General features: G+C 45.1%; 1 protein-coding gene across 1 annotated transcript in view; it reads left to right on the forward strand.

The window, feature by feature from the left end:
• The window catches only part of PCSK2 (proprotein convertase subtilisin/kexin type 2), a 273,296-nt gene that overhangs the window by 130,166 nt on the left and 117,747 nt on the right, over window positions 1-25,383 (forward strand). The window contains exons 3-5 of the mRNA XM_019462495.2: window positions 14,355-14,468; window positions 16,648-16,756; window positions 25,169-25,206. Of these exons, the coding sequence (XP_019318040.1) occupies window positions 14,355-14,468; window positions 16,648-16,756; window positions 25,169-25,206 (261 nt within the window). The remainder of the gene's footprint in view (window positions 1-14,354; window positions 14,469-16,647; window positions 16,757-25,168; window positions 25,207-25,383) is intronic.

The raw sequence follows: 25,383 nt of genomic DNA on the forward strand, positions 1-25,383 counted from the left end.
AGCACTGTAAAAGGCTGCCTTTGTGTTGTTTTCAGCCACTATATTTCGGCAATTTGTTACAGCAGCCACAGAAAACTAAGATACTGCAGAATGAAAAACTGTTTTCTCCTTGCATTTGTCAGAGGGCAGATCTAAGCACCCGTTGGTTCAGTACCTTCCAGGGGCACTATTGAAAAGCCGATTTATTATTTTCTTCGTTTGTTCTGCATCACTGTGCTGAGGCTCATTAACACCCCATCCCTGGGTGCTCTGTGCATAAGCAGAAACGTATTAAGAATCAATCGCTCTGACCTTTATTCCTTGTTGGTGTTTTGTCATTCGTGGGCTGCTCGACCTGACATGTGAATTATACTCTGGCTGCCTGATGCAGAGGATGCAGCTACCAGCCCCCAAATATTTCAGACATATGCCAATTGCGGTTTCAACACACATTCTCTTTTCCACCCCGTCAACCTGGAATTGTTCCATTGGCAACTAATGAAAGACCGATAGGAGGAAGGAATTGGCAAGGCAGCACTGTTGACAAAGGGCCTAACCTTTGAGGAAGATTAAAAATAGATGCCCTTTAGGAAGAAAGAACCGAGGAAGTGAATCTTCTCTCGTCTTTAACTCTTTGGTCTATTGTCCTAACCCAAAAATCGAACCTTCTTCAGAGTTTGCGAAAGAAAAGGAGACCACGCGCTTTCAAGGATCCATTTGTGTTTAGAAGCAAGCAGCTTGTTGGTTTGTACCCCCCCCCCCAATGAAAATGTACAATGAAGCCGTATTGCAACATTTGTCAAAGCAAATAAATGGCGTGGCCCTCCATGCAGCAACATGTCAGGCATTAAGAGCATCTAGAAACAAACAACTTCGGAGGGGTTTCTCACTATGTCCTCTCGCCTCCTTTGTCTTAATTCTACCCCTTCTGGTGGTGCCCGATTCTAAGCCCTGGAAACAGCCCAAGAGTTTCAAAATCACCTTTTCCATAAACTCCCTTTCCTTTCTTGCACCAATCTCAACCAGCTTCACTGGAGGGAAGCCATCTAACGAAGGACCTCATGCCCAAGTGTTTGTAAATGGTAACACCTGGATGTGTTGCCTGTCCCAGAGGACTTGTTTTCCAAATCTTTTTAAATAGAGACATAATCAACATGGATAATGAGGGCATAGAATTCAAGCTTAACTCTTCGTGGCTGGAATTCAGTCAGTGTAGAGGTGCGCAGGGGAGGCGATCTGAGTCACTGGAAGCTTTCTCTGGGCCCCTCAAATCGCACCATTTGTACTACAACTCAAAATTCTGCCCCTACTTCTTCCTTCATAGATGAGATGGATTCCATAGACACGCTATTCAACATAATTATAGGCAGTAATATTTATAGTAGGTCTCATAGTTCCCAACAAAAGGTTATTTCATGTGTTCCCCACCATTAAGCCTTGTACAGGCAAGAATTCTCTCATCTCCATGTTATACGTTAGGGGTCAGCAAACTTTTTCTATAAAGAGCCAGAAAGCAAATACATCGTTAGCCATATGGTCTCTGCTGCAACTACTCAAGTCTGCCCTTGGAGTGAGAAAGCAGCCAGGAGCAGCATGTGAACGAATGAGCACAGCTGTGTTCAACAAACTGTATTTACAAAAACAAGCAGCAGGCTGCATTTGCCAATCCCTGCTCTAGAAGAAGGAAACAGGATCCAGAAGTTTGAGGGACCCAGAGCACACACAAATAAGAAGTAGATCAACCCAGGACCTGAACCCAGTGCTTTCTGACTCCAAATCTACTGCTGTTCGCCACAAAGCATTGCATTTGGAGCATGGTCTTTAGCCCTCGGTAGAGTCATGACTTTGGATCAAGTCATACACAATCTCCACCCATCCCCACATCTCCCTGTGCACATTTAGTGAGGCAACATCTGGGACTAGGCCACCATCATTCCATGCGGTCAAGGAAACAGAGGGAAGGTAACTGACCCACAGGACCAAACCAGGCCATTAGACAGGATAATTAGTGACACTTCATTGCATATTCAGTCAGATTCATCCTCTCCTTCCAGAAGCACATCACGGAGCCCTCCCTGTAGCACAGAATGGGGACTAGGCATCCCAGACCCGCCCTCACTCAGCATCCTCCTCAGCAGAAGCAGCCATGCATCAGCATCACGGTGGAAGTTTCGCAGGGGACAGAGCTTTAGGAAGCTATGTTCCTGCTGTGCTGGAGCCATTCATTCCCAGCTGGGCACCATGACACCTACTCTGTGGGTCCTTCTCTTCACCTTCACCTCCAGGTGCCTTCCCAGGAAGGGAGAGCACTGGGTGGGTTAGTCAGGTGTGAGGACACTGGTTGGGCCACAGCTGGAGTGGACAAGGGCAGAGCCTTCCTCTCACGTGTCCTCCCAGAAACCTTCTCAGTTACACTGAGGTCCACCGTTTGTTGTTAGGAAACAAACGACATGCCTGCATGTCGCAGGCAGGCTCTCTTTGTCTACACTAGGTGTGTGGCCAAAGCTATTCATATATTAAAGTGACAGCCTCCCTTTGCTTCTTTTCCACACTCATCTCTCAAAAGAACCTCATTGACAGGACCACATCATTTTTGCCAAGGACAGTGTTTACCGGTTCCTGGCAGCCCTGGGAAATTGTCCTCTCAAGTACACCCCAGCCTAACCATCCCTTCCTCAACATCTGGCATAGTGCCTACAATCTTTTAATATCCTTTTCCTTAATACAGCCCCCTTAATCCAACCCATGACATTCTTCCACCATCTTGGAAATAGGAGCAAGAGGAAGACTGAGATCATGCTAAGGCACAACCTCAAATCCCTACACACGTTCCAGCAAACACAGGTGATGGCATTTTACCTCCTCAAGGCATTCCCATAGGTTGTCTTTGCACTTTGCTCCGCTAGAAACATCTTTTGATCCCTCTTTAATTACACTGACTTATCTCATGGTATATCTTGTATACAGTGCTTTCGATGATAGATACCAATTTGTTAATATCTTGTCACAGAGACGCAGTGACTGGAACTGTGACCAGTGGCATGCAGCCATATCCTCTTTCCTCAATTGACTGTCTTCATTCTTGCAAGATAGGCAAACCTCTCTAAATGAGGGCAATCAATACAGCGCATTTAGCCATAATTGTGGCTTAACTCCCTGTTCTTTGAAAAGTTAAGCAATGTGATTTGCCTAAAACTGGCCTTTCCAAAAAGGCATCCCTGCATGCTCAAGAGGGAAATCAAGCAGCCAGCCTCCTGCCTGCCCCCTCCCTCCCAGCGACTGACCTTCCTGGGTCTCGTCTTCCCTCCCCAAACCCTTCTCATCTCTAGATCCCTTTTTGGATCTTGACAACCAAGGCCAGCAGCGGTGGCACAGCAGGTAAGCTAGAGTGTCTAAGCTTAGGAGTGGCCTCTTTCCTCTGTAATCTCCCACATCACCCCCAGCAATGATCTTTCTGGGTCTCTTATTTGAGATAACGCACTGCCTTGGAAAGGTGAAGTCAAAAAGGGGTGGAGCTGTGTTCTTCCTGTAGGTGGGTCTTCTGCCTCCAGGACTCACAGGGGAACAGGCTCTAGCTGGTTTCTCTTGCCATGTTTAATTTGTCTCCAACTAGCTAAGAGCAGTAAGAATGAATCAAAGGTGCCTGGGCTGCTTTTGAAGACACCGTGCCACTGCCTTTCCACAGGGCCTGAAATATTAGAACACTGGCAACAATTATAGCAGCAAATGCAGGCATTTATTGAGTATATACTATGAGCCAGGGGTCCATATGCATAATCTCTCTGATTCTCTCCATAATCCAAATTACGAAGTGGGAACAGAGAAGCAACTGGTGCAGTAGGGAAGCATACAGACTGTGCAACCAGATTGCTCTGGTATCCTATGGGTTTCTGAGGGCTGCCATAGCCACGTATCATAGACCGGGTGTTTTAAACAACAAAAATGCATGTCTCACAGTTCTGGAGCTTGAAGTCCAAGATCAAGGTGTCAGCATGTTGGCCAGGAGGGAAGGATCCGTTCCAGGCCTTTCTCCTTGGCTTGGAGATGGCTGTCTTGACCTTATATCTTCACAGCATTCCCTTTGTGTGTCTCTGTCCAAATTTCCTCGTGTTAGAATAGGACACTGGTCATACTGGATTAAGGCTCACCTTACAGAGCTCATTTTAACTTAATAGCCTCTTTAAAGACACTATCTCCAGGGCACCTGGGTAGCTCAGTTGGTTAAGCATCTGACTCTTGATTTTGGCTCAGGTCATGATCTCACGGTTTATGAGATAGGACCCCCCATTGGGCTCTGCGTTAACAGTAGGGAGCCTGCTTGGGATTCTCTCTCTCCCAGTCTCTCTTCCCCATCCCCACTCACGTGATTGCTCACGTGCCTGTGCTCTCTTTCTCTCTCTCAAAACAAATAAACAGGGGCGCCTGGGTGGCTCAGTCGGTTAAGCGGCCGACTTCGGCTCAGGTCATGATCTCACGGTCTGTGAGTTCAAGCCCCGCATCGGGCTCTGTGCTGACAGCTCAGAGCCTGGAGCCTGTTTCGGATTCTGTGTCTCCCTCTCTCTCTGACCCTCCCCCGTTCATGCTTTGTCTCTCTCTGTCTCAAAAATAAAAATGTTAAAAAAAAAAATTTTAAAAACAAAACAAAAAAAACAAATAAACATTAAAAAAAGACACTATCTGCAAATACAATCATATTCTGAGGGACTAGTAGTTAGAACGTCAACATGTGACTTTTTAGGGGGACACAGTTCAACCCAGAACAGATCTGAACCATGTCTCTGCCCTTGGCTACCTGTGTGACTTTTACCCAGCCACTCACTCTGTCCTGCCTTCATTCCTAAGCAGCCTTGAGGTTGTTGTGAAAATTATGTACATGAAATACTTAAAGCCCTCCTGACACACAGCCAGACCTCAATAAATGTTAGTTGGTATCAGGGCTCATCCCCATTTCCCAAGTGAACAAACTGAGCCTTAAATAGGTTCCGCAACTTGCGTGAGATCACACGGCTGGTGAACGACAGATACATCGGGACCCGTAACCTATATCTGCCTATCCCAAAGACCAATCTCTCATCTACAATGCTGCCTCCTTTTCTGCAACCTTTTATTCTGAATAAAAGTCAATATTCTATCTAAATAGAAGTAAAGCTATATCGTCCTTTCCAGGAGATGAAGCCCAGCCCAATCCATTTTAAATCCCCCCAGCAACTCAAAGCTTGAAGGGAAAGCCCCCAGTGTGCCTCTGGCATCTCATGAGAGGAAGAACAGAGCCTGTCCGTGTTGGCCACTGACTCTGTAAGCACACATCAGAAAGGACTTGAATTCTTCTCTCCTACCCAGGAGATTGACACCAGGGAGGATGATCAGGCCAGGAGCCAGAGGAGCCTTCTGACTTCAGCCTTAATCCTGCGCCCTATGTGGACGCATCTTCAAGCCCGCCCACGGTTGTCCTAGCTAACATGTTGGGCGTGATGTTTCTGGAACAGCTATTTTTGTTTTGTTTTAACCTATCAAGGGAAAAAAAAGTCCTCAGCCCATAATAAAGGCTAGGTCATTTCGTGTGCAAATTAAGAGGTTTTAATAAACAGAAGATCCACATTTTTTGGAAACCTTGCTCTAGCCTTGATGCCCGCCCACGCACCTCCCCAGCCTGCCGTCCCTGCCCCTCCCAGCTAGCACTAGGTGAATCCAGAGAGATGATTTTTCAAGGAGCAGATGGGCTGTGTTATCTTACAGATGTGAGTTTGTTCTCTTTCAGAGACCACTTGGTGTGGTCTCTGGAAGCATAGATGCTTTGTCCCTTGCTCTCATCTATGGTTTGAGCAGTGTGAGAACTGGGACAAGAGCGAGGAGGGGGAGGAGACCCCAGCATGCAGTTCCTCAGCCTCAGCTTAGGAATCAGGCACTTGGAAAGCTTTAAGAGACCCTAAGGCCAGGCCCACCTCTAGGGACTCTTGACAAACCCCACCACCACCACCCCCCTCCAGGCGATGGTGCCACTGGCCAAGCTTGGGACCCTCTGCTTCCCCCACAGAGGCATTGTCGGATGCACCACAGGACCAGAGCAGGTCTTAGAGTTCCACTCTCCACTGGTTCTCAGCCAGGACCCACAGCACAACTCCCTGGGGTTCTTAAGGGACACATTCCTGGGTGGTCAGAGTAGCCACCTTAGGTTGTCTGACAGCCATCCATATGTTTCATTAAGAACAGCAGATGTTTCTTGATCTTTTTGGAGTAAATTTAAAAGAGATACTACCAGATGTCATATCTATATTAGAACAGATGTAGATATTATAACATAGGTATTATAGGTATCATATACGGATAACATGTAGGTATTATACATATAAATCCACTGGTTACATTTTATAAAATATATCTATATATATTTATCAAACATATGGATATTATCCATCAATATTGTATACATGTGCGTGTGTGTATACACACACACACACACAAGTGTGTATATGTGTGTATACACACACACACACACAAGTGTGTATATGTGTGTATACACACACACACACACACACACACACACGTTTCAAATTTACGACATTGTATCAGTTTCCTATGGCTACTGTATTAATTACCACAAACTCGGTGGCTTAAAACAACTTCTACTTACTCTCTCACAGTTCTAGGGGATGGAAGTCCAAAGTCAAGGCCATCAGCTTGCAGGGCTGTGCTGCTCCGGGGCTCCAGAGGAAGAAAGTCCTTCCCTGCCTCTTGGAGGTTCTATTGGCCGCCAGCACTCATGGGCTGTGGCTCTTTACTCCAAGCCCTGTTTCCCCCTTCACCTGGCCTTCTGCTCTTCTCTGTGTATGCATCTCCTCAGTGTGAGTCTAATAAGGACACTGGTCCCTGGATACGTGTCATTGGATTTAGGGCCCATCCTGATAATCCAGAATGGTCTTAACTCAAGATCTTAAGTTACAACTACAAAGACTCTTTTTCCAAACAAAGTCTTGTTCACAGGTTCCGGAGATTAGGATGTGAGCATACAATTTGGGGGGATATATAGTTGGGGGAACATATATTTTGGGGGGAACATTGAATCCACTACACTACAAAAGAATCATGCTAAACATACTCCTTTAAAAAAAGAAACTCCCTCTTGGGGCACCTGGATGGCTCAGTCAGTCAAGCGTCCGACTTTGGCTCAGGTCATGATCTCACAGTTCAGGGGTTCAAGCACCACATCAGGCTCTGAACTGACAGCTCAGAGCCTGGGGCCTGCTTCAGATTCTGTGTTTCCCTCTCTCTGTCTCTGTCCCTCCCCAACTTATGCACTCTCTCTCTCTCAAAAATAAATAAACATTTTTTTTATTTTAAATAAAGAAATAATAAATAATTTTTAAAAACCTCCTCTTTCTATGTATGTGTATTAGTGCAAACATGTAAACATTTTCTGGAAGGACTCATGCGAAGTCATGAACAGTGATCACTTTTGAGCAGAGAACTATTTGAGAGCAAGGAAGGAAAGAGGGGGATGAAACGTTCCCTTCCCATTATACAACTTCCTGTACTGCTTTAATTTTCTAGCCATGCACATGTGTTACCTTCTTTTTTTTTTTTTTTTTTTAATGTCAACAAGGATTCTCAGGAGGTTGGGGGTGTGAAATTATGTTTTTTCTTCTTTCCTACTTCTCCATTTTAAAACAACAATTTTGGGGGCGCCTGGATGGCTCAGTCGGTTAAGCGTCTGACTCTTGGTTTTGGCTCAGGTCATGATCTCATGGCTCATGGGATCAAGCCCCACATCTGGCCCTGCGCTGACAGCATGGGACCTGCTTGGGATTCTCTCTCTCCCTCTCTCTCTTCCCCACTCATGCTTGCTCTCTCTCTCTCAAAATAGACAAATAAACTTAAAAATAAGTAAATACATAAATACATAAATAAAGTAAAACAACAATTTTTATTTAATCAAAGAAGCAGCTCACGTGGGTGATTTGGATGTCCCGCCCAATCAGAGAGTAAGTGACCCAATCTGACTGTGTCCTCTCACAGAGAAAGAACCAAGAAGGAGGGCAGGACAGGCACTGGGAGAGCTGGCTGCTAAGGGGGAATGGGCATCTCCCTGCCTCCTCGCCTTGGGAGGTGATGGCCCCAAGGCTTCCCATCTGCAGATCTCTCTACCGAGTGAGGATTTCACAGCTTGGATCCCACCGGGGCCTCCCCACAATTCTGAGAAGTGGAAATAGGCATTTTACGGGGGAAGAAAATTGGCCTCCAGGACAGTGTCAACCTTGGGGCAGATTGGGATCCCCTGGAGAGTCTGATTGGGTCCAAGCGTGAGCCACGTGTGGGGATTGCTAAAGCTCCCCGGGTGACCTGGTGTGCACCCCAGGTAGAGGTGAGCTGGCTGAAGGGTGGGAGGGGAATTGACATATATGGGCATTTACTGTGTGCCCGGAGCTGTGTTTCACAGGTGCTCCACAGAGGATGACGCCACTCATTCCTCAAATGAACCCTCAGAAGTAGTTCCTCTCATTCCGGTGATAAGGAGTCTCAGAAATATCACTATTATGCTCAAAGATACAGAGTTAGTAGGGGCAGATGCAGGTTGCAAACCCACCTCTGTGGTGGCACCACAATCCAGAGCTCTTTCTACAAAACCTCTTGGCTTCCACGGATGACCCTTACCCAGTTCACTCCGGTCCTGGGGTGGGGCAAACTTCGAGAAGTTCCACTTTATTAACTGCTCAAAAGTTTGCCATCAGAAAATCGAGAAAAGCAAAAACGATCACACGCTACCTGTTCTCAAATGCATGGGTTTATGCACGTGTCTTACAACCGCTCTTGGCAAATGACAAGAGTGACGACATCGTACTGCCTTAGGCTGGGGCATCAAAACATGCAGAAGGTGTTGGCAATTTAGCAGAAAATCCTGGAGGCAATAGCGGAGCACTCTTTCAAGAAATGCTGATCACCAACATGCTCGACGGCACGGAGGATGACATCCCATAGGAAAACACAGACGTGGACAATTCTGAGGCTCCAAATGTGCAACAGTTTAGGAACATCCTAACCAATGTACTTCCTAACATTTTCCCTTTTTCTTTTTGTTTGTTTTTTTTACAAAAGTTATACATGGTTGAAGAAGTCTTTGTCCAAATGGGACTACAAGAGCACTTCCTGTACAAAATGAAGTTTACAAATGAGAAGGAAGCATCGTGACATGGTTTCATTCTCAGGAGTCGTAGTAATCTCCTAGGGCTGAATTCAATTCTTAGTGGTTGTATTAGTTTCTATAACAGGATACCACAAACTGGGAGGCCCAATACAACAGAGATTAACTCGCTCACAGTTCTGGAGGCCAAAAGTCTGAGGTCGTGGTGTTGGGACACCACACTGCCTCTGAAATCTCTAGCAGCCCATCTCCTTTTGCCTCTTCCACCTTCTAGTAGACCCAGGAGTTCTCTGGCTTGTAGAAGGATAACTCCATTCTCTGCCTCCTCCCTCTTCACATGGCTTTGCCCTGTGTGTCCTTATGTCTTCCTGTGGCATTCTTCTCGTGTGTCTGTCTGTCTTCTTCTTATGAGAACACCAGCCACGTTGGATTAAGGGCCCATCTTCCTCCAGTATGACCTCCTCCTAACTAATTACATCAGCAACAGCCCTGTTCCCATATAGGGTCACATTCTGAGGTACTGAAGGTTAAGATTTCAATATATCTTTCAGAGGGACACAATTTAACCCATGAAGGTGGTACATAAAAATAATTCTTGGTAGTACACAAAATAATGGTGTAACACATCTACAGCATCATAGATTTTAAAACTTTAGCGTTTTCACAAACATGTCAGTTTTGTGTTTTGTTTCTTTTCCCACACTCACTCCCAGCGAAGTCGTCTCACCCTTTGGAAGCAGGTTTCCCATATTGCTCGTCTTTCTCCTGGCCCCTCTCCTGCCCCCACAGTGGATGCTAATTAGCAGCTGTTTAATTATCAGCCCAGCGGGGGAGTGATCCAGACCCTGATCCTCAGAGAGTCAAATCCACAGTTAAGTTGTCCCAGATACTGGAAGGTTGACGGTGTTCCATGCCTTAGCAAGAGGCAATGTGGCTTGGTGGAAAGTGTGGAGGATTTAGAATTGGTCAGCCTGCGTGACTCTGCCATGTTTTCAACAGCTGAACAATGGCCGCTAACCCTCCTTTCCTCAGTTGTAACCATATCCTCCCCACAGTCTTGTTGAGAAGATTATATGTAGTGAAAGTACCTTGCTAATGAAACGTCTAAAATAGAAGGCAAATGTGCAGGGATAGTATCTGCCTCCTAGAATGATCTGTAACCGGCACATTGTAGATGTACAAACACATTTGTTGATTGAAAATTCTTCGTTAAAGAGAAAGACTATAAGAAGGAAGGAAGTGGGGGGAGTTTCTGGAGTAAAACTTGTTCAAGCATGGGTGTCAAATAAAGCTTTAAAAGTTGAACCAGAATTGCAGAATATCCATCTCTTCGTTTCTAATAAAATAATTCCCAGTAACAAACACTCTTGCTTTCTTATCTTGTTTATCTATATAAACGATTAGGTCAATGGACAACTTGGATGAGCAGTCTAAAATGAAATACCTAAGCTAACTGTACATTATTTTTCAAGAAGGCAAGGAGCTATGGTTAAGTTGCAGGCCACTGGTGCCACATCGAAGTGGTAATGAAAGGTACCATGTGTGAAAGGTTACATTCAGAGGAGGAGAAAGAGAGAATAAAAGTAACCTTGTAGTTATAATGTGAGGAAGGAATTTGAACACCAGGAAATACTTCTCTGATATTAACTGTTTTATCACACGAGGGGTTATAACACTGAAATCTCCTCCAGGGGTCTTTAAAAATAGTTAATAATCTCATCTTTCTGCTACTGGAAATTTCAATTATAGTAGAAAACAATCCAAATGACCAGTAAGAGGGATATCATTGGGTAAATTATTGTACATTATTCTATGGGATATTTAGGTAGCTATTAAAAATTAATTTATGAGAGCCCTAGAGAAGCATATTAAAATCCTTGTGTACACTACTTAGAGAAGAAAGAACGCAGAATTTTATCTGTCGTTCAATTACTCTTATGTAAAAATTAAGTTTAAATGAAAATTAGCATTGGACAAGAACCCAGAAAAAGAAAGCAATTTATGGTAGTCCGTGGTATCACTGTGGGGAAAAATACGTATTCTCCAGTTATTTGCATATAACAAGAAAAATATATGTTTTAAAGGTGTTCTCTGTCTTGGTATTGTAACTGTGATCTTCACTGAAGACGTGAACATAAACTAAAAGGCTCAGAAAGGTCTGCAGTCTTAGGATTTTTAATTTTCAGTAACACTAAATGACAAGATTGCAGACACCGACGTCATGCTTCGGCACTTCTGAGCAGCAAGGAGGGGTGGTGTCCAGAGAGCACAGCGTTCCAAAGCATCGCTGGTCTCCATTAAAACCTAATTTATGGAATTAAAAATTAATTTTATGGAAATGAGTTTTAAGTCTTTTCATTAGACTGCACTCAGTCTAATTAAGTTTCGAGTGCTATTGTCGTAGCCATTCCTGCTCTGTTATCTAAAAAAAGATGAAATCCGATGTGGGTCTGCTTGTTCTTATGCTGCTGAGAATCAGCAACTCCAAAAGGGAGTTTTCGAGCATCCACAGGGCAGCTACTCTTGCTTAGCAAAGACCCTAGCAATGGAACAACGCTACCTCAACAAAATCAGTCATGACAACAAATCCAATATGATGGGAATCCCACAACGGAAGCCAACCCAGGCTTACCATTAATGAGCGGAGCAGATAAAGGTCTTACTCAGGACCACTATGGGAAGATGCGATGGCCGAATTCAGGCTCCTTCCCAAGTGAAAGCGACACTCTTACCCCTCTTCCTTGAGTACCTGCGTCCATAGTAAAAGAAACGTTTTAAGAGGGGTGCACTATGGCTCTTTACATAAACGTGTGTGTGTGTGTGTGTGTGTGTGCGTGTGTGTGTGTGTAGGTAGATCTATCTTCTATCTGTTCTGTGACAGCTGTGAGGATACACAGAGCACACCTCTGATTTCCAGGAGAGTAATTGACCAAGCACCCCAGCTGCTGCGCTCTGAAACCTGTCACTGTGTTGGCAACAGGCCATGCTTCCCAGGCGGCTCCAGCCAGTCACTGAGCACAGCAGGAGCACTGAGGCAGGATCATCCCTGGGAGACACAGGGTTCCTCTGAAAGTCGACTTTGGAACCCCAACAGACTTGTCACACTTTCCTTACACTATGGGGCAGTTGAGGACACTTTTGCCTAACCTTGTTCATGCTCTCCTTTACGGGGTCAAGCTTGCATGGCAGTGTCTTGCATTTTCTCTCCTAATAAAAACCTTGCATATTTAATCTCATCTTGGCATCTGCTTCTCAGAAGATACATATATAGAATATATAGAAAATACACATCATATACATATATGTGCATGTATATTTGAATCATAATTTCTCTCCATTTGATGGGCACTAGTTATGTCTAGATTTTTTCCATTATAAAAATATCTATCCGTGGGGCATCTGGGTAGCTCAGTCTGTTGAGCTTCTGACTCTTGATCTCAGCTCAGGTCATGATCCCAGGGTCATGGGATCAAGTTCCACATTGAGTTCTGTGCTGAGCATGGAGTCTGCTTGGAATTCTCTCTCTCTCTCTCTCTCTCTCTCTCTCTCTCTCTTTCCCTCTAGTGCCTCTCTCCTACTCATGAGTGCTCTCTCTCTCTCTCTTTCTAATAGAAAAAAAATTAAAATTAAAAAAAAAGAAAACACATCCATCCCATGCTTCCAAATATTTGCTATGTGCCAAAGTGAGTATCTGTTGTTGGAATACTTCCAAGGAATCGAGCAAATGCCACACCTACCACTTCTTTTCTACACATACAGAGTTTCTGGTAGAATTAAAGATTTTCTGGCAAATGAGCCCCCAGGTTTCCTATGTCAGTGTGTAGAAGGAAATGAAGTACCACTCTCCTACAGCATTCCTGCACATTCTAGGACAGCAAGGGAGGGGAGGTTTCCAGCCACGTTTACGATCCCTCCATTTTTCCCTCCCTACCGTCACTGTAGACATGGGTCCTCTTGTCTTCCCTGGTCCCAATCAGAGTTCTCAAGTGCAAGCAACAGAAATCAATTCTGGATTAGTTAAGCAAAAGAGGATTTCCTGGAATGGTATGGGGAGCTCCCAATCAGTGAGAGGCCAAAAGATTAGTCTTGGGGGAGCTCCAGGGTCGGGTTGTGGAACTGTAGTAAGAACGTTTTACAGGGAAGGTCTGGGGAGTGAACCTAGGAAATAAATAGCCTTCAAGGGCTCCTTTTCCCCTCACATTACTTTCCCAAAATGCAAATCCATACCCACCGGGGCTCCTCTAAGGCAGAGAGAGCCTGCAATTTCTTTGCAGCAGATAAGGTGTCTCACATTTCACTCCCACCAACGCAGAACCTAGTGGACTCCAGGTAGTCCCCCAAAATACACTGAGGATGTTTGCAAAACGAAGAAATGGATGTTGGGCAGCAAAATATAATTTTAAAACTACGTATTCAGCCCACACCCTTTTCTACATTTGCGTAGTCCTTGAGTTTATAGCTGTTCAGAGACTGGCCACAGCCACTGGGTGATAAATGCATTATTGCCCAAGTGAAGGTAAGTTTCGTGAATGGGACAAAGTCTAGCTGTGTCCAGGAACCTGTATGAACAATTCAGCACCTAAGTTTCATTTCCATCCAAGGGCTTGGGGTCTTGTCTGACTTTCCAAAAATTGAAGTATTGTCATCGCCAGGATGGCAACACCGTCCATTTCTTTTCAAAGATCCCTCACTTACCTTCGAAAGCTCTGCCGTGAACTAGCTGGCTCTCCACGCAGGTTTTCTTTTGGTCTGGTTTTGGTTTGGTCTGGTTCAGTCTTGGTTTTGGTTTTGGCTGATTCCCAAATGTAACAGCACAATCCTGTCAACAAACATAAAGGCTCGAAAGCCTTCCAGAAAAATAATCCATGCAGTTTTGACTCTCTCCCTCCCTGAGTCCACATCAAGCTTCCTTACTTAATAGAAGTATTGGGTTGCTTTGTTTATTTCCCTCAACAACCCCTACCACCTTTTCTTCCTTGAGAGTACTTTTCTCTGTCGAATTCTCATTTTAAAGAAACTCACTTTGAGGCATCACCAAGGCCAATTTATTCAGCACAGAGAGGAGCAAATGCTTTCAGAAAATAATCATAGAGAGCAGAGTGTACAGGAGATGAACTTGGCTTCTGCAGAAAAAAAAGAAAACACCTTATGTACAAATGGAATTTGAGTTCATGGAAATGAATTCCAGAAGAAGGTGTTCAGGTTGATATTCAGGTGTTCTGCCAATATGTCATTTCAGGTAAAGATGGCCTTGCAGCAGGAAGGATTTGACAGAAAGAAGCGGGGGTATAGAGACATCAATGAGATTGACATCAACATGAATGATCCTCTTTTTACAAAGCAGTGGTATCTGGTAAGCATCTCCGTATTATTCCTAACATTTCCCACCTTGAGACTTTGGATAAAAGACTCATTTCTATTTCCTCATTATTCTATGGAATGTCAGCCAGCATCTGACTCCATGAACCTCTCTGTCCCCTCTGATACGTATTGATTTTCTATCACCACCCATACATCATGTTCCCTAATCTGTTTCTTCTGGAACTGCTAAATAGCCATGATCTCTGCTGATCAGATTGCTCCAGACTCTGAAAAAGCACACCAGTGCATGAGGGGAGACTTGCAAAATCATGCAGAAGTTGAGTCAAGGGTCTAGGGGGAGTAATCCAAGGGTTTCAACAGGCAGAGTGATGGGAGGACATAATGAAACCACAGGCATAAGAGAAAGAATCAGGCGACTTCACAAGGGACAAGCAAGAGAGCTCAAAGACCAAAGCAATGAAAGTAGCATCCATTAGTTCTTCCTAAAATAATGGCAGGAAGTCACATCCATGGTGCTTCACTGATGCAGGATTCAAGGCCTGGGGGTCCAATCTGTCAGGTGAAGTGAGTATTTTCTGGCCCACCAGCATCCTCCGTGGCCCATTTGGACAGGTTGGGTTATATTTAAAAGAGACTCAGAGCCTCTAAACCAATCTATCTGCAGGCCATCTTGAAGGGAAAGGAGTGAGTAATTTTAAAATACGAGTGATGCTTCACCTTATTTAAGATCAAAAGGTGATGAGCAGGAAAGAAGACTAAATTATAGCCCTGTGGACTGATACTTTTATGGGAATGCATCACAACTTACCTCTTGGATCTTCACAGCTCGACTGTGCCCTTGGCTTTTTGGCATGGAATCCCACAAATCTGATCTGGGCAAGTGAAAAAGGCTTCTGTGTGTTAATCACGTTAGGCTACCATGGGTCTTGCAATCACAACCAACCCCAAAATCACACTGGCTTAACAAATTGAAGCTGTTGCCCACTCACTATACGTCCAACACTTCCTATTTCCTCATGGACCCAGTCTCCATCTCAGCTCCATCTCGACCCCTGCTCTCAAGAGCACCTCAACAAGGGGAAGGAGCAGGGCACACACTGGCGCCCTAAGGCTTCTGCCTGGATGTGACAATTGACGCCCGAGCTCACATTCCATTGGCCAAAACCAGTCACGTGGGCATTCTACTAACTTCCAAAGTAATAGAGAGTGTAATCTTAACATGTGCCTGGAAGACCAGTCGTTTTTGCAAAAAGCGCTAATGATATCCACACAGCGTTTTAGCAACGGGTCACTGTGGGCTTCTGCCGATACAAATTCTGACTGCGCTGTTTCCACAACTCATCTTTGAGAAAACCTGCACAGGACAAAGATGCATGAAAAGAAGGCAGTGAACCTATTTATCTGGAATTCCTTTGTTTCCTTTTTTGAATTTTTGTTAGGGAAAGGACTGTTTTCCTCCATTAGAACAAGCACTAAAAGTGAACCAACTATCTTTAATCAGTTCCTCAGACATTTTTAAGCAAGATTTGGTGTGGTGGTACTGAAATTAAAGGTAAATAGGATGTGCTCTCTCTCGCAAAGCATATCGTTATTGAGCAAGGAAATCACATTCAAATAAGAATAATCCAAGAAAGTATGTGCTAAATTCAAAATATGAGGTATAAATAAGGACTACAAGAGTGAGCATTTAATTCCAAATTGGAGAGTTTCTTGCAATAGCAGCTTTAAGGAGTTTAAGGATAGCAATCCAATCATAAGAGATGGAAGGATTGAGGGGCGCCCGGGTGGCTCAGTCAGTTAAGTGTCTGATTAGGCTTAGGGCATGATTACGAGTTCAAGCCCCGCATGAGGCTCTGTGCTGACAGCCTGGAGCCTGGGGCCTGCTTTGGATTCTGTGTCTCCCACTCTCTGCCCCTCCCCCATGCTCTCTCGCTCTCTCTCTCAAAATAAATAAACATTAAAATGCAAGAGATAGAAGGATTGAAACTGTGTTTGCATAATTACATAACATAGAAACGTCAATTATGTACATTTAAAAAAATGGAGGGAGAAGGCTGGAAGAGGTGGATGGGGAAACATCCGTAAGTATGGTTTCCTGGAAGACTTGGCTTTTGAGTTGGCCCTGGAATACCAGACAGCTGCAAACATTTAGACAGGTGCTTTACTGCACCAGGCTAACAAGATTCTCTGCTTTGGAATTCCTGAACCAGATCAACACAGGGCAAGCCGATGGCACTCCTGGTCTTGATTTGAATGTGGCAGAAGCTTGGGAGCTGGGATACACAGGGAAAGGTGTCACCATTGGAATTATGGATGATGGTGAGTATTTCAAAGCCTTTGCATCATTTGGAAGCAAGTGTGTCTTTGCATGCCTTTGCAATATAAAAGATTCACTGTTTGGGGGCTCAGTCAGTTAAGCGTCCAACTCTTGATTTCGGCTCAGGTCATGATCTCACAGTTTGTGAGTTCGAGCCCCTCACTGGGCTCTGCGCTCCCAGGGCGGAGCCTGTTTCAGATTCTCTGTCTCCCTTTCTCTGCCCCTCCCCTGCTTGCTTTCTCTATCTCTCTCAAAAATAAATAAATGTTAAAACAAATTTTTTTAAGAAAGATTCACTGTTTTGGAGATGCTGCTAAACTCAACCACCATCTATATTGTGGCAAAATCCTTCCCTTTCTCCAGATCAGTGGTCCTCAAACTTCAGGATGCCTTTAACAAATATTTATTGGATTAATAAAGAAAAAAATGAATGAAGGAAAACTGACCATCACTGACCTGTAATTTCTTATTGAGCCACTGTTTATACCTTACCTCCAATATCTTCTAAACCCACTTGTGTTTATCATCTATTTCTCCAGATCCACAGTCTAGTGCAATAGCCACTGACCATATGTGGCAATTTACACTGAAGTTTAAATTAATTAAAGCCAAATCAAATTAAAAATTCAATTCCTCAATCACCTTAGCCTCATTTCAAGTCCTCAATGACCACAAGGGGCGAGCTAGCGGCTGCTGAAATTCAATTCAACTTTACTATCATCACAGAAAGTTCTATTACGCAGTGTGGTTTTACATCCACAAAATAGCTTTTTGGTAACAGGATTGGAGTCTGGAGAAATTTCGACTTTATTGCTACTTTCAGAATGAACCCTGGTAAAGCAGACCTTGAAAACATTTTATGACATATGCCCCCTATTAGATGTTATTTTACCCCCTATGCCTGCCAGACAAACTATTTCCTATAGTTTGTGATACAAAAACCAATGCGTTTGATGAATTGGTGTTTTTGTAACTATACGCGTCCTTGGCTCTGCCAAGGTCCTGGAGAATCTCTGCCCTGCGGTCATTTCACTGGGGAGATACTCTTGTCCTTCATCAGCCGCCTGGATCCTCCAGGAAAAGGTCCCCTGTGCGGCTGTGCTCTATTGACGCAATTACACAGAAAGCCTATACAGAGATGAAACAATGGAGCCTTTCCCTTCTGAAGCGCCTCAAAGAACACTATGCTCTCCAAAGCAAGCCTTTGAAGCCAAATTAATGGTGACACAGGGAGCCGGCATCCTTAGAATTGGTGCTGTCTTCTCACAGTCTCATTAAATATCCACAGAAAAACAATGCCTCGTGTTTTCTGATGTGTGAGAGGTTTTGAAGTGGATGTAAAAGCTTTCTCCGGTGGCCGAGGGCTTTCACAAGAAGAAAGGAGCTCTGCAGGAGAAAGTACGCGTGTGAACTTGGATGTTGGGAGCTTATGACTGTTTCTTCCTTCCTAATGCTTTGGAAACCAAAAGTGGCTAAGCCAGCTCACCCGGGAGAAAGATGCACCTACGTTTGGGGGAAGTCTGCCTAGGATATATTGTAATCACACAGTATCTGGGGGACTCGAGGGGCACCCTAAAATTGGCACTGCGGTAGCCACAGACAGGCACATTGCTCCTACAAAAATTCCAACAGCCCGTGCTGCCCATGTCAGAATTCTTTCTTTACCGGAAGAAAGGGGGAAGATGAGCCCTGACTCTGATCCATCTTTCCTGGCTTGAGAAGCCAAACCCTTTAGGAAAGAAAGTCTTGGGCCACCTGGGTGGCTCAGTTGGTTGAGCATCCAACTTCAGCTCAGGTCACGATCTCGCGGTTCATGAGTTCAAGCCCCGCATCGGGCTCCATGCTGACAGCCCAGAGCCTGCTTCGGATTCTGTGTCTCCCTCTCTGTCTGCCCCTCTCTCGCTCACACTCTGTCTCTCTCTCTGTGTCTCTCAAAAATAAACATTAAAAAAAAATTTTTAGAAAGAAAGTCTCAGCAGAGTTTACTGTTTGATATTATTTCTTCTGCTTTAGTAGCCTTTGGGAATCCCCACAGAACTGAACTCTCTGCCCAACCCCCCATTTAAACTCCTATCTTCTCCGCTTTTTTGGTCATCTACTGCTACAGAACAAACCACCCCAAAATTGAGTGGCTTAACACAACCACCCCGCTGTTCTCTCTCACAGTTCTGTGGGTTGACCTGGCTCAGCTGGAAAGTTCTGTTATTGGTCTCCCTGGGGTCTTTTACGCAGCTGGGGTCAGAATGCAACTGGGGCCAGTGTCAACTGGAGGCCTGACCGGGATGCTCAAATGGCTCGGCCTCCCTTCCGCTCCACGTAGTGCCAGGACCTCTCCTCTCAACACGGTCTCCCCAGCAAGGTGGTTGGATTTCTTACAGATGGCTTAGGGACCCAATGTTCATTCTAAGAAATGAGAAGTGGAAGCTTCCAGGCCACCTGTAGGCTGGACATGGAATGAGCAAGCATTACTCTGCCACTTCTGTTGGATGAGTGGTCTCAGGGCTAGATCCCAGAGGAGGGGGAATAGGTTCCACACCCTGGCTGTGGAAAGAAACGAAGGATTTGTGACCGTCTTTAATTCAGCGCATGCTTATTCAGTATGGCAACTGAAGAAGAGAAAGACTACCAAGCTGTTCTCCAAATCCGCTTTGGAATAGTAAGACAAACACATTTGAGACATGAGTGGCCTCCTACGCAACAAGGACGATGCTTGGCAGCCGTCACTGTGTCATTGGGCACCTCTGCCCTAACACCTAGAATGGGAAGCACTATGGTGAGGCTGGGAGCATCAGTGGATGGTATGGTATCATTTCCCAGATATTTGCTTAACAAGATATCATTCCCAACCAAGGTAAAGACAGACACAGATACTGACCTTCATACCTAAGAGCAAAATAAACATCATATTTTATAATCATTGGCTCTTTATTTTGGCCTCCATGGGAAATAATTTGATTATCTGCATGTGGAAGAGTCAATCTATAGACATCCCAGTTTTAAAAGCCATTTACACTCTCTGGTTGCACAACTCCGAACTAGGCCAACATCCTCTCTGCCAAATCCAATGACTCAATACATGCTCAATAAATATCCGCTTTCGGGCGCCTGGGTGGCTCAGTCAGTTAAGCATCGACTCTTGATTTCAGCTCAGGTCGTGATCTCACGGGCATGGGATCCAGCCCCACGTCAGGCTCAGCACTGATAGCACAGAGCCTGCTTGGGATTCTTCCTCTCCCTCTGTCTCTGCCCCTCCCCTGCTTGTGTTCTCTCACTCTCTCTCAAAATAAATGTTTAAAACACGCATCTCCTACTTTCATTTCGATGCAACTTAATGTCATTTCCATACACTACACATCAATAGGAGAGTACCTCCACGGTTAGCTGCGGCTCAAAGGGGCAGAAAGCATTTCTTAAAGGTTTGCTCTGATGTTCCGGGCATGTATGTAGATGTCAGCGAGGACCCCACTTAATGATAACAACTCAGCCCCTTTGTTGCAAATAGAGTTGTTTCACATTGGAAACTTGAGCTGGAAAACAGGATGTGGCCATAACAAGACACAGAGATGGATAGGAGCCACCAGCCATCACCGGCACAGTTCAGGACAGGTGCAGGCTTTCGGGGTCAAAGATGGTCAGCGAAGGCAGGAGTCAAGGCCGTTAGTCAACATCAGATGGAGCCAAGGAAGTAAGACTGAAGGCCAGGGAGGCAGGGTCAGAGAGAACTTCAAGCTGAAATAACAATGGAAACTAACATTTCTTGAGTGCTCACTGTGTACTAGGCACTGCCTGACAATTTAGAAACACAGTCACAATTATCCTGTAAGATTCGTACTATTACCCACATTTTGCAGATGAAGAAACTAAGGTTTAGGGAGACAAAAAATTACCCAAACTGATCTGAACCACCATCTTCAGTGCTTGAAGCCCACCCCTTGGCTCTGCCCCCTGGTGGGTCTTTGTGAGTGGGATCTCCTCCTTTTAAGTGGAGGTCCAAACTTAAGGACCAGGCAGTCAGCCACACTTTCCCAAGAGAGTTAGAAGTCTGCATCACATAGGAAAGCAGTGCTTTCTCCCCTAACTTGGGTTTCATGGTTCTCATAAGGGCCATTGGGGTATCTGTTCCAGTCATTATTCCTGTGTAACGAATGACACCAACCTTTAGCAGCTTAGATTAACTCTTTATTTTGCTCATGATTTTGTGGCACAGGAACTCAGGGAGAGCCAGTCTGGGCACTTCTCATTCGAGGTTTATCAGACAGTTGTGGGCAGATGTTGGCTGGGCTGCAGTCATCCAAAGGCTCAGCTAGGGTGGACGTCCATGGCTCATTCCCATAGCTGGCCGTTGACATTGGCTCCTGTAGCTCAGCTGAGCCTTTCATACCACGGGCCGACATATGGGCTTCTTCCGTGGCAGCTGGCTTCCCCCAAGTGGACCAGTGTCTAAAGGGAACTGGTGGAAGATGTCTGGCCTTTTCTGACCTCGCCTTGAAAGTCATGCAACATCTTATTGGTAGAAGCAGTTGTAGCCCACTCAGATGAAAGAGGAGAAAACACACCTACCTCCAAAGGAGGTGTGTGGTATTGTTATACGTCTCAACCAAACTACTAACTAGGAATTGTAACTAGGAATATGTACATGGAGCTCCTTGGTAATTCCCCAAGGTCTCCAGAACCATCAGAGCTTCCTGAGAATTTGGACTATTGTGGATTAGACTTTCTCAAAACGCTGACACTGATGACAGGATACTAATGTAAAATATAACCAAGTAATTGTCATTTGCATACCACAGAGCGTTGTGATTGGCTGGCAATGAGCTGGTCCCCCCTGTAGACTGGGAGCCATACATAGTTGAACAGTTCAGATTCTGTGTCTTACACAGTCTATGATTTTCCAGGACCTACATAGTGCCTGGCATTCACTGCTGGAAATAAACCAATGAGTGAAGAATAAAAATGAATACATTAATAATACAAGAAATAAAACATAAATAAGAGTTGACTAAGAAAATGTATTCAGTACATTCCACCTGAAAAGATAATCAAATATACAAAAATATTAAAATACTCTTTAATTACCAGACCATTATTTTCATACTTCATTTAGTTCGTTGTTTCTTTTTTGAATCATGTCTGTCATCCCTCATGGTTCTATCAATAATCTCTTCTTTCTTAGACCAAAGACTGTATCTATTCTAACTTAACACTTAGTCTTCCCCTCAACCTAATTCAAGATCCTTCATTTTAATTAGGCAAATTTTATCTTATTTTAATTTTAATTTCCTTCAGCTCTCTTATCTCTCTGCCTTGATATTTTCCTTTCACAGAGAATAGACTACTATTTCTCAGAAAATTTCTGATCCAGACGACTTGCACTATCAGAACATGGAATCGTGTTTTAAAAACTGACTCCCTGGGTGGCTCAGTCAGTTAAGTGTCCGACTCTTGGCTTCGGCTCAGGTCACAATCTCACGGTTTGTGGATTCGAGCACTGCATCGGGCTTCGAACTGTTTGGAGCCTGATTGGGATTCTCTCTCTCCCTCCCTCTCTACCCCTACCCTGCTGGCTCTCTCTGTCTGTCTGTCTCTCTCGAGAATAAACACTAAAAAAAATTTTTTAATGTTTATTTATTCTCGAGAGAGAGGCAGAGTATGAGCGGGGGAGGGGCAGAGAGCGAGGGAGACACAGAAGCAGGGTCCAGACTCTGAGCTGTCAGCACAGAGCCAGACGCAGAGCTCAAACTCACAAACCATGAGATCATGACCTGAGCCGAAGCCGGACGCCTAACCGACTGAGCCACCCAGGGCCCCCTTAAAAAAAATTTTTTTTTAATAAAAATAAAGACTGACTCCCTGCATGGAATAGGAGCTCGCTCCATCCATTCTGCACCTCGACCTCGTATTGGAGTTCTTCCAAGAACGGTGCACTCCCTCGGGGGAAATACCCAGGTGTCTAAAGTCAGCTTGATTTGTTGGGGAGGTGTATCATCTGGGATTGTGCGTACTGGATGCTTCTGCCTCAGAGTGTCTGGGCGGGAGGCTTGTAGCTGGCCTTCCCGAGGTGTAGGTGTGGCTACACATACACCAGGATCTTCTTACACAGTATGAGCATGAATAGAAGGACAATTATGCCGGGGTCCCGGACTGGCGTAATCAGCAGAGCATGCAACTCTTGATCTCAGGGTCTGGAGTTCCAGCCCCACGTGAGGTGTAGAGATCACTAAAGAAATAAGCTTAAGAAGTATAATTATGCCAAAAAAAATCGACGCCCTGCTAGAAAAGAAACATATTTTCTGTGTGCATGTCTATGTTTAACTTATCTATTTGTTACAAAATATTTTGCCTGACATTGAGTTCACAAACCATAACCAACTGCAACAAATATGTACAATAATTTTATTTCAACACAATATTCTAAGACCAAGGAGATTTTTAAAACTATTTCTGCTCTTCTGAATTATCCACAGGACTCTAATGATGTGGTAGGTGATGCTATTAAGGGTGATGACCGTAAATATAACTTATCGGGTGTTTACTACATGCTAAACACTTTCACCGAATCGGCCCTCATCTTGAACGCTGCTTTGCAAGGTACATAATATTCCTGTTTCAAAGATGAGGAAACGGAAGCTCCAGGAGATGATGCCGCCTGGCTGAAGCCTCACAATTATTATAGTGTCTGAGCCTAGAAGATAACTGGATCTGCTGGTCTCCATAGCTTGTGCTCATCCCCAACCCATCCCACAGCTGAAAGGGACAATTTCTGAATAAGGGTCCAGGACAGGGCTTGCAACCTTTAAAATATGAGTCTCTGGATCTTCTTTAAAAAAAAAAAAAAAAACAAGTTTATTTATTTATTTTGAGAGAGAGAGAGATTGCACGCAAGTCAGGGAGGGGCAGAGAGAAAGGGAGAGACAGAATCCCAGGGAGGCTCTGCACGGACAGTGCAGAACCCGATGTGGGACTCAAACTCCCCAACGGTGAGGTGATGACCTGAGCTGAAGTAGGACGCTTACCCAACTGGGACACCCAGACGCCCCTAGTCTTTGAATCTTCTAACCCCTGTCCTTGCACAATCATTGGGGGGGGGGGGAGGAGGAGGAGGATGGTGGGTTGGTGGGTGGTAAGTGATAGGCTATACTCTCTTAGACTATAGGAGGCAGCCATCTGAACCCTTCACATGTCAAAATATCAGCAGCAAAATGTAACATATGTTCTGTAGAATGGTGATTCCCAGTCCAGAAATTTCTTGCGCAACCAGAAGAAAACAAAGGAAGATTTCTTTTTTTGAGATAAACATCCTGATACTCGTTCTTTTTTATGTGGGGCAAAGCTGTAACAGCAGCCAGGCCTCAGTGTGCTCACAAGGAAGATGCTACCTATCGGAGGCACTGAGTGATACCTCTAGCTTTTAAGTATGGCAAACCCAACAGAGCTACTGAATGTCAATGGAGCTAATGCCACTGATCACACCCCCACTTGGTGGAGAAGAAAACAAGCTCAGAGGGGCCAAGCACTTGGCCTGAAGTCACCAGGCCAGCTGGCGGCACTGCTGAGATCCAAACTCGGGTCTTTGACTCCAAAACCTACACTCGTGACCATTATGTCAGGTGGTGCAGGAACCTGGCCGGTTTTGCAAAGGGCTGGATGTTCAGGTGTAACTGCTGCAAAGGTTCTACGGTTCTGCAGACCTGGACGAGAGTTCCAGTGTGGCCTTGAATTTCCACGTGCTTGCTGAGGTTCACCTGTGATGGAATGCGCTCGTAATTCTACCCTTATAACCAATCTTAGGCAACAAGACAGGCCACGTCCAGGAGAAAGCAAGGGGCTGGTGCAGGGAGGATGAAGTCTCGGGCTTCCTGGAAAGCCACATTCCGCAGAGACAAGCATCAGCTCCCACCCAGGACACTTCATCTGAAGACATTTGCTCTCTGCCTAATCGCCGTTTCCCGTGCAGCCTATGTTCCTCTTATTATCTCCGTGCCAGAGGACGCTCCCCTAATCCATGGCTGTCTGTACCCTGTTAAATAATAATCGTTTTTCCTCCCCAGGGCCACTTTCATTTCAAAAGAAATGTCTGCTGGTGCTTTGGAAATGTCAGGATTTTCACAAATCTTAGATCGCTGCTCTGATGAACCATCCATCTTGCAGCCACTAAGCCCCTTAGTACTGACATTTATGTCAGAAGTCTTATCCCAGGGCCCCAGCTTTAACTGGCTTCGCCCTTCTGAGGCATCTGGTGGGTATGCCCCACCCTCACTCAGGAACGGAAACGCAAGCCTGGGACTAAGGCACAGGGGCTCACCCCGTCCAACTGTCCTGGCGCCAGCCCCACCAGGAAGGCACTTTCTTGAGCAACTTTCCGGAGGACACAGTGGCAGGTATTAACCTTTCATCTTGTGGTGCTCTTTTCACAGGGATTGACTACCTGCATCCGGACCTGGCCTCGAACTATGTAAGTACCAGCCAATCTGCACGGGCGGGGAGTACACACACAGAAACACATGCACGCATGCGCACACCTGCACGCTAGCCCGGCCCCTCTTGGAGCCTCAGCTCAGGCCCGAAGCAAAGGGACAAAGCGTGGAGCCTGGCAGCAGGTAACGGTAGTGGCTTTGTGAGAAGACGATGA

Source organism: Panthera pardus, unplaced genomic scaffold (genome assembly GCF_024362965.1).
Source record: "Panthera pardus isolate Hobbes unplaced genomic scaffold, ASM2436296v1 HiC_scaffold_25, whole genome shotgun sequence".
NCBI lineage: Eukaryota > Metazoa > Chordata > Mammalia > Carnivora > Felidae > Panthera > Panthera pardus.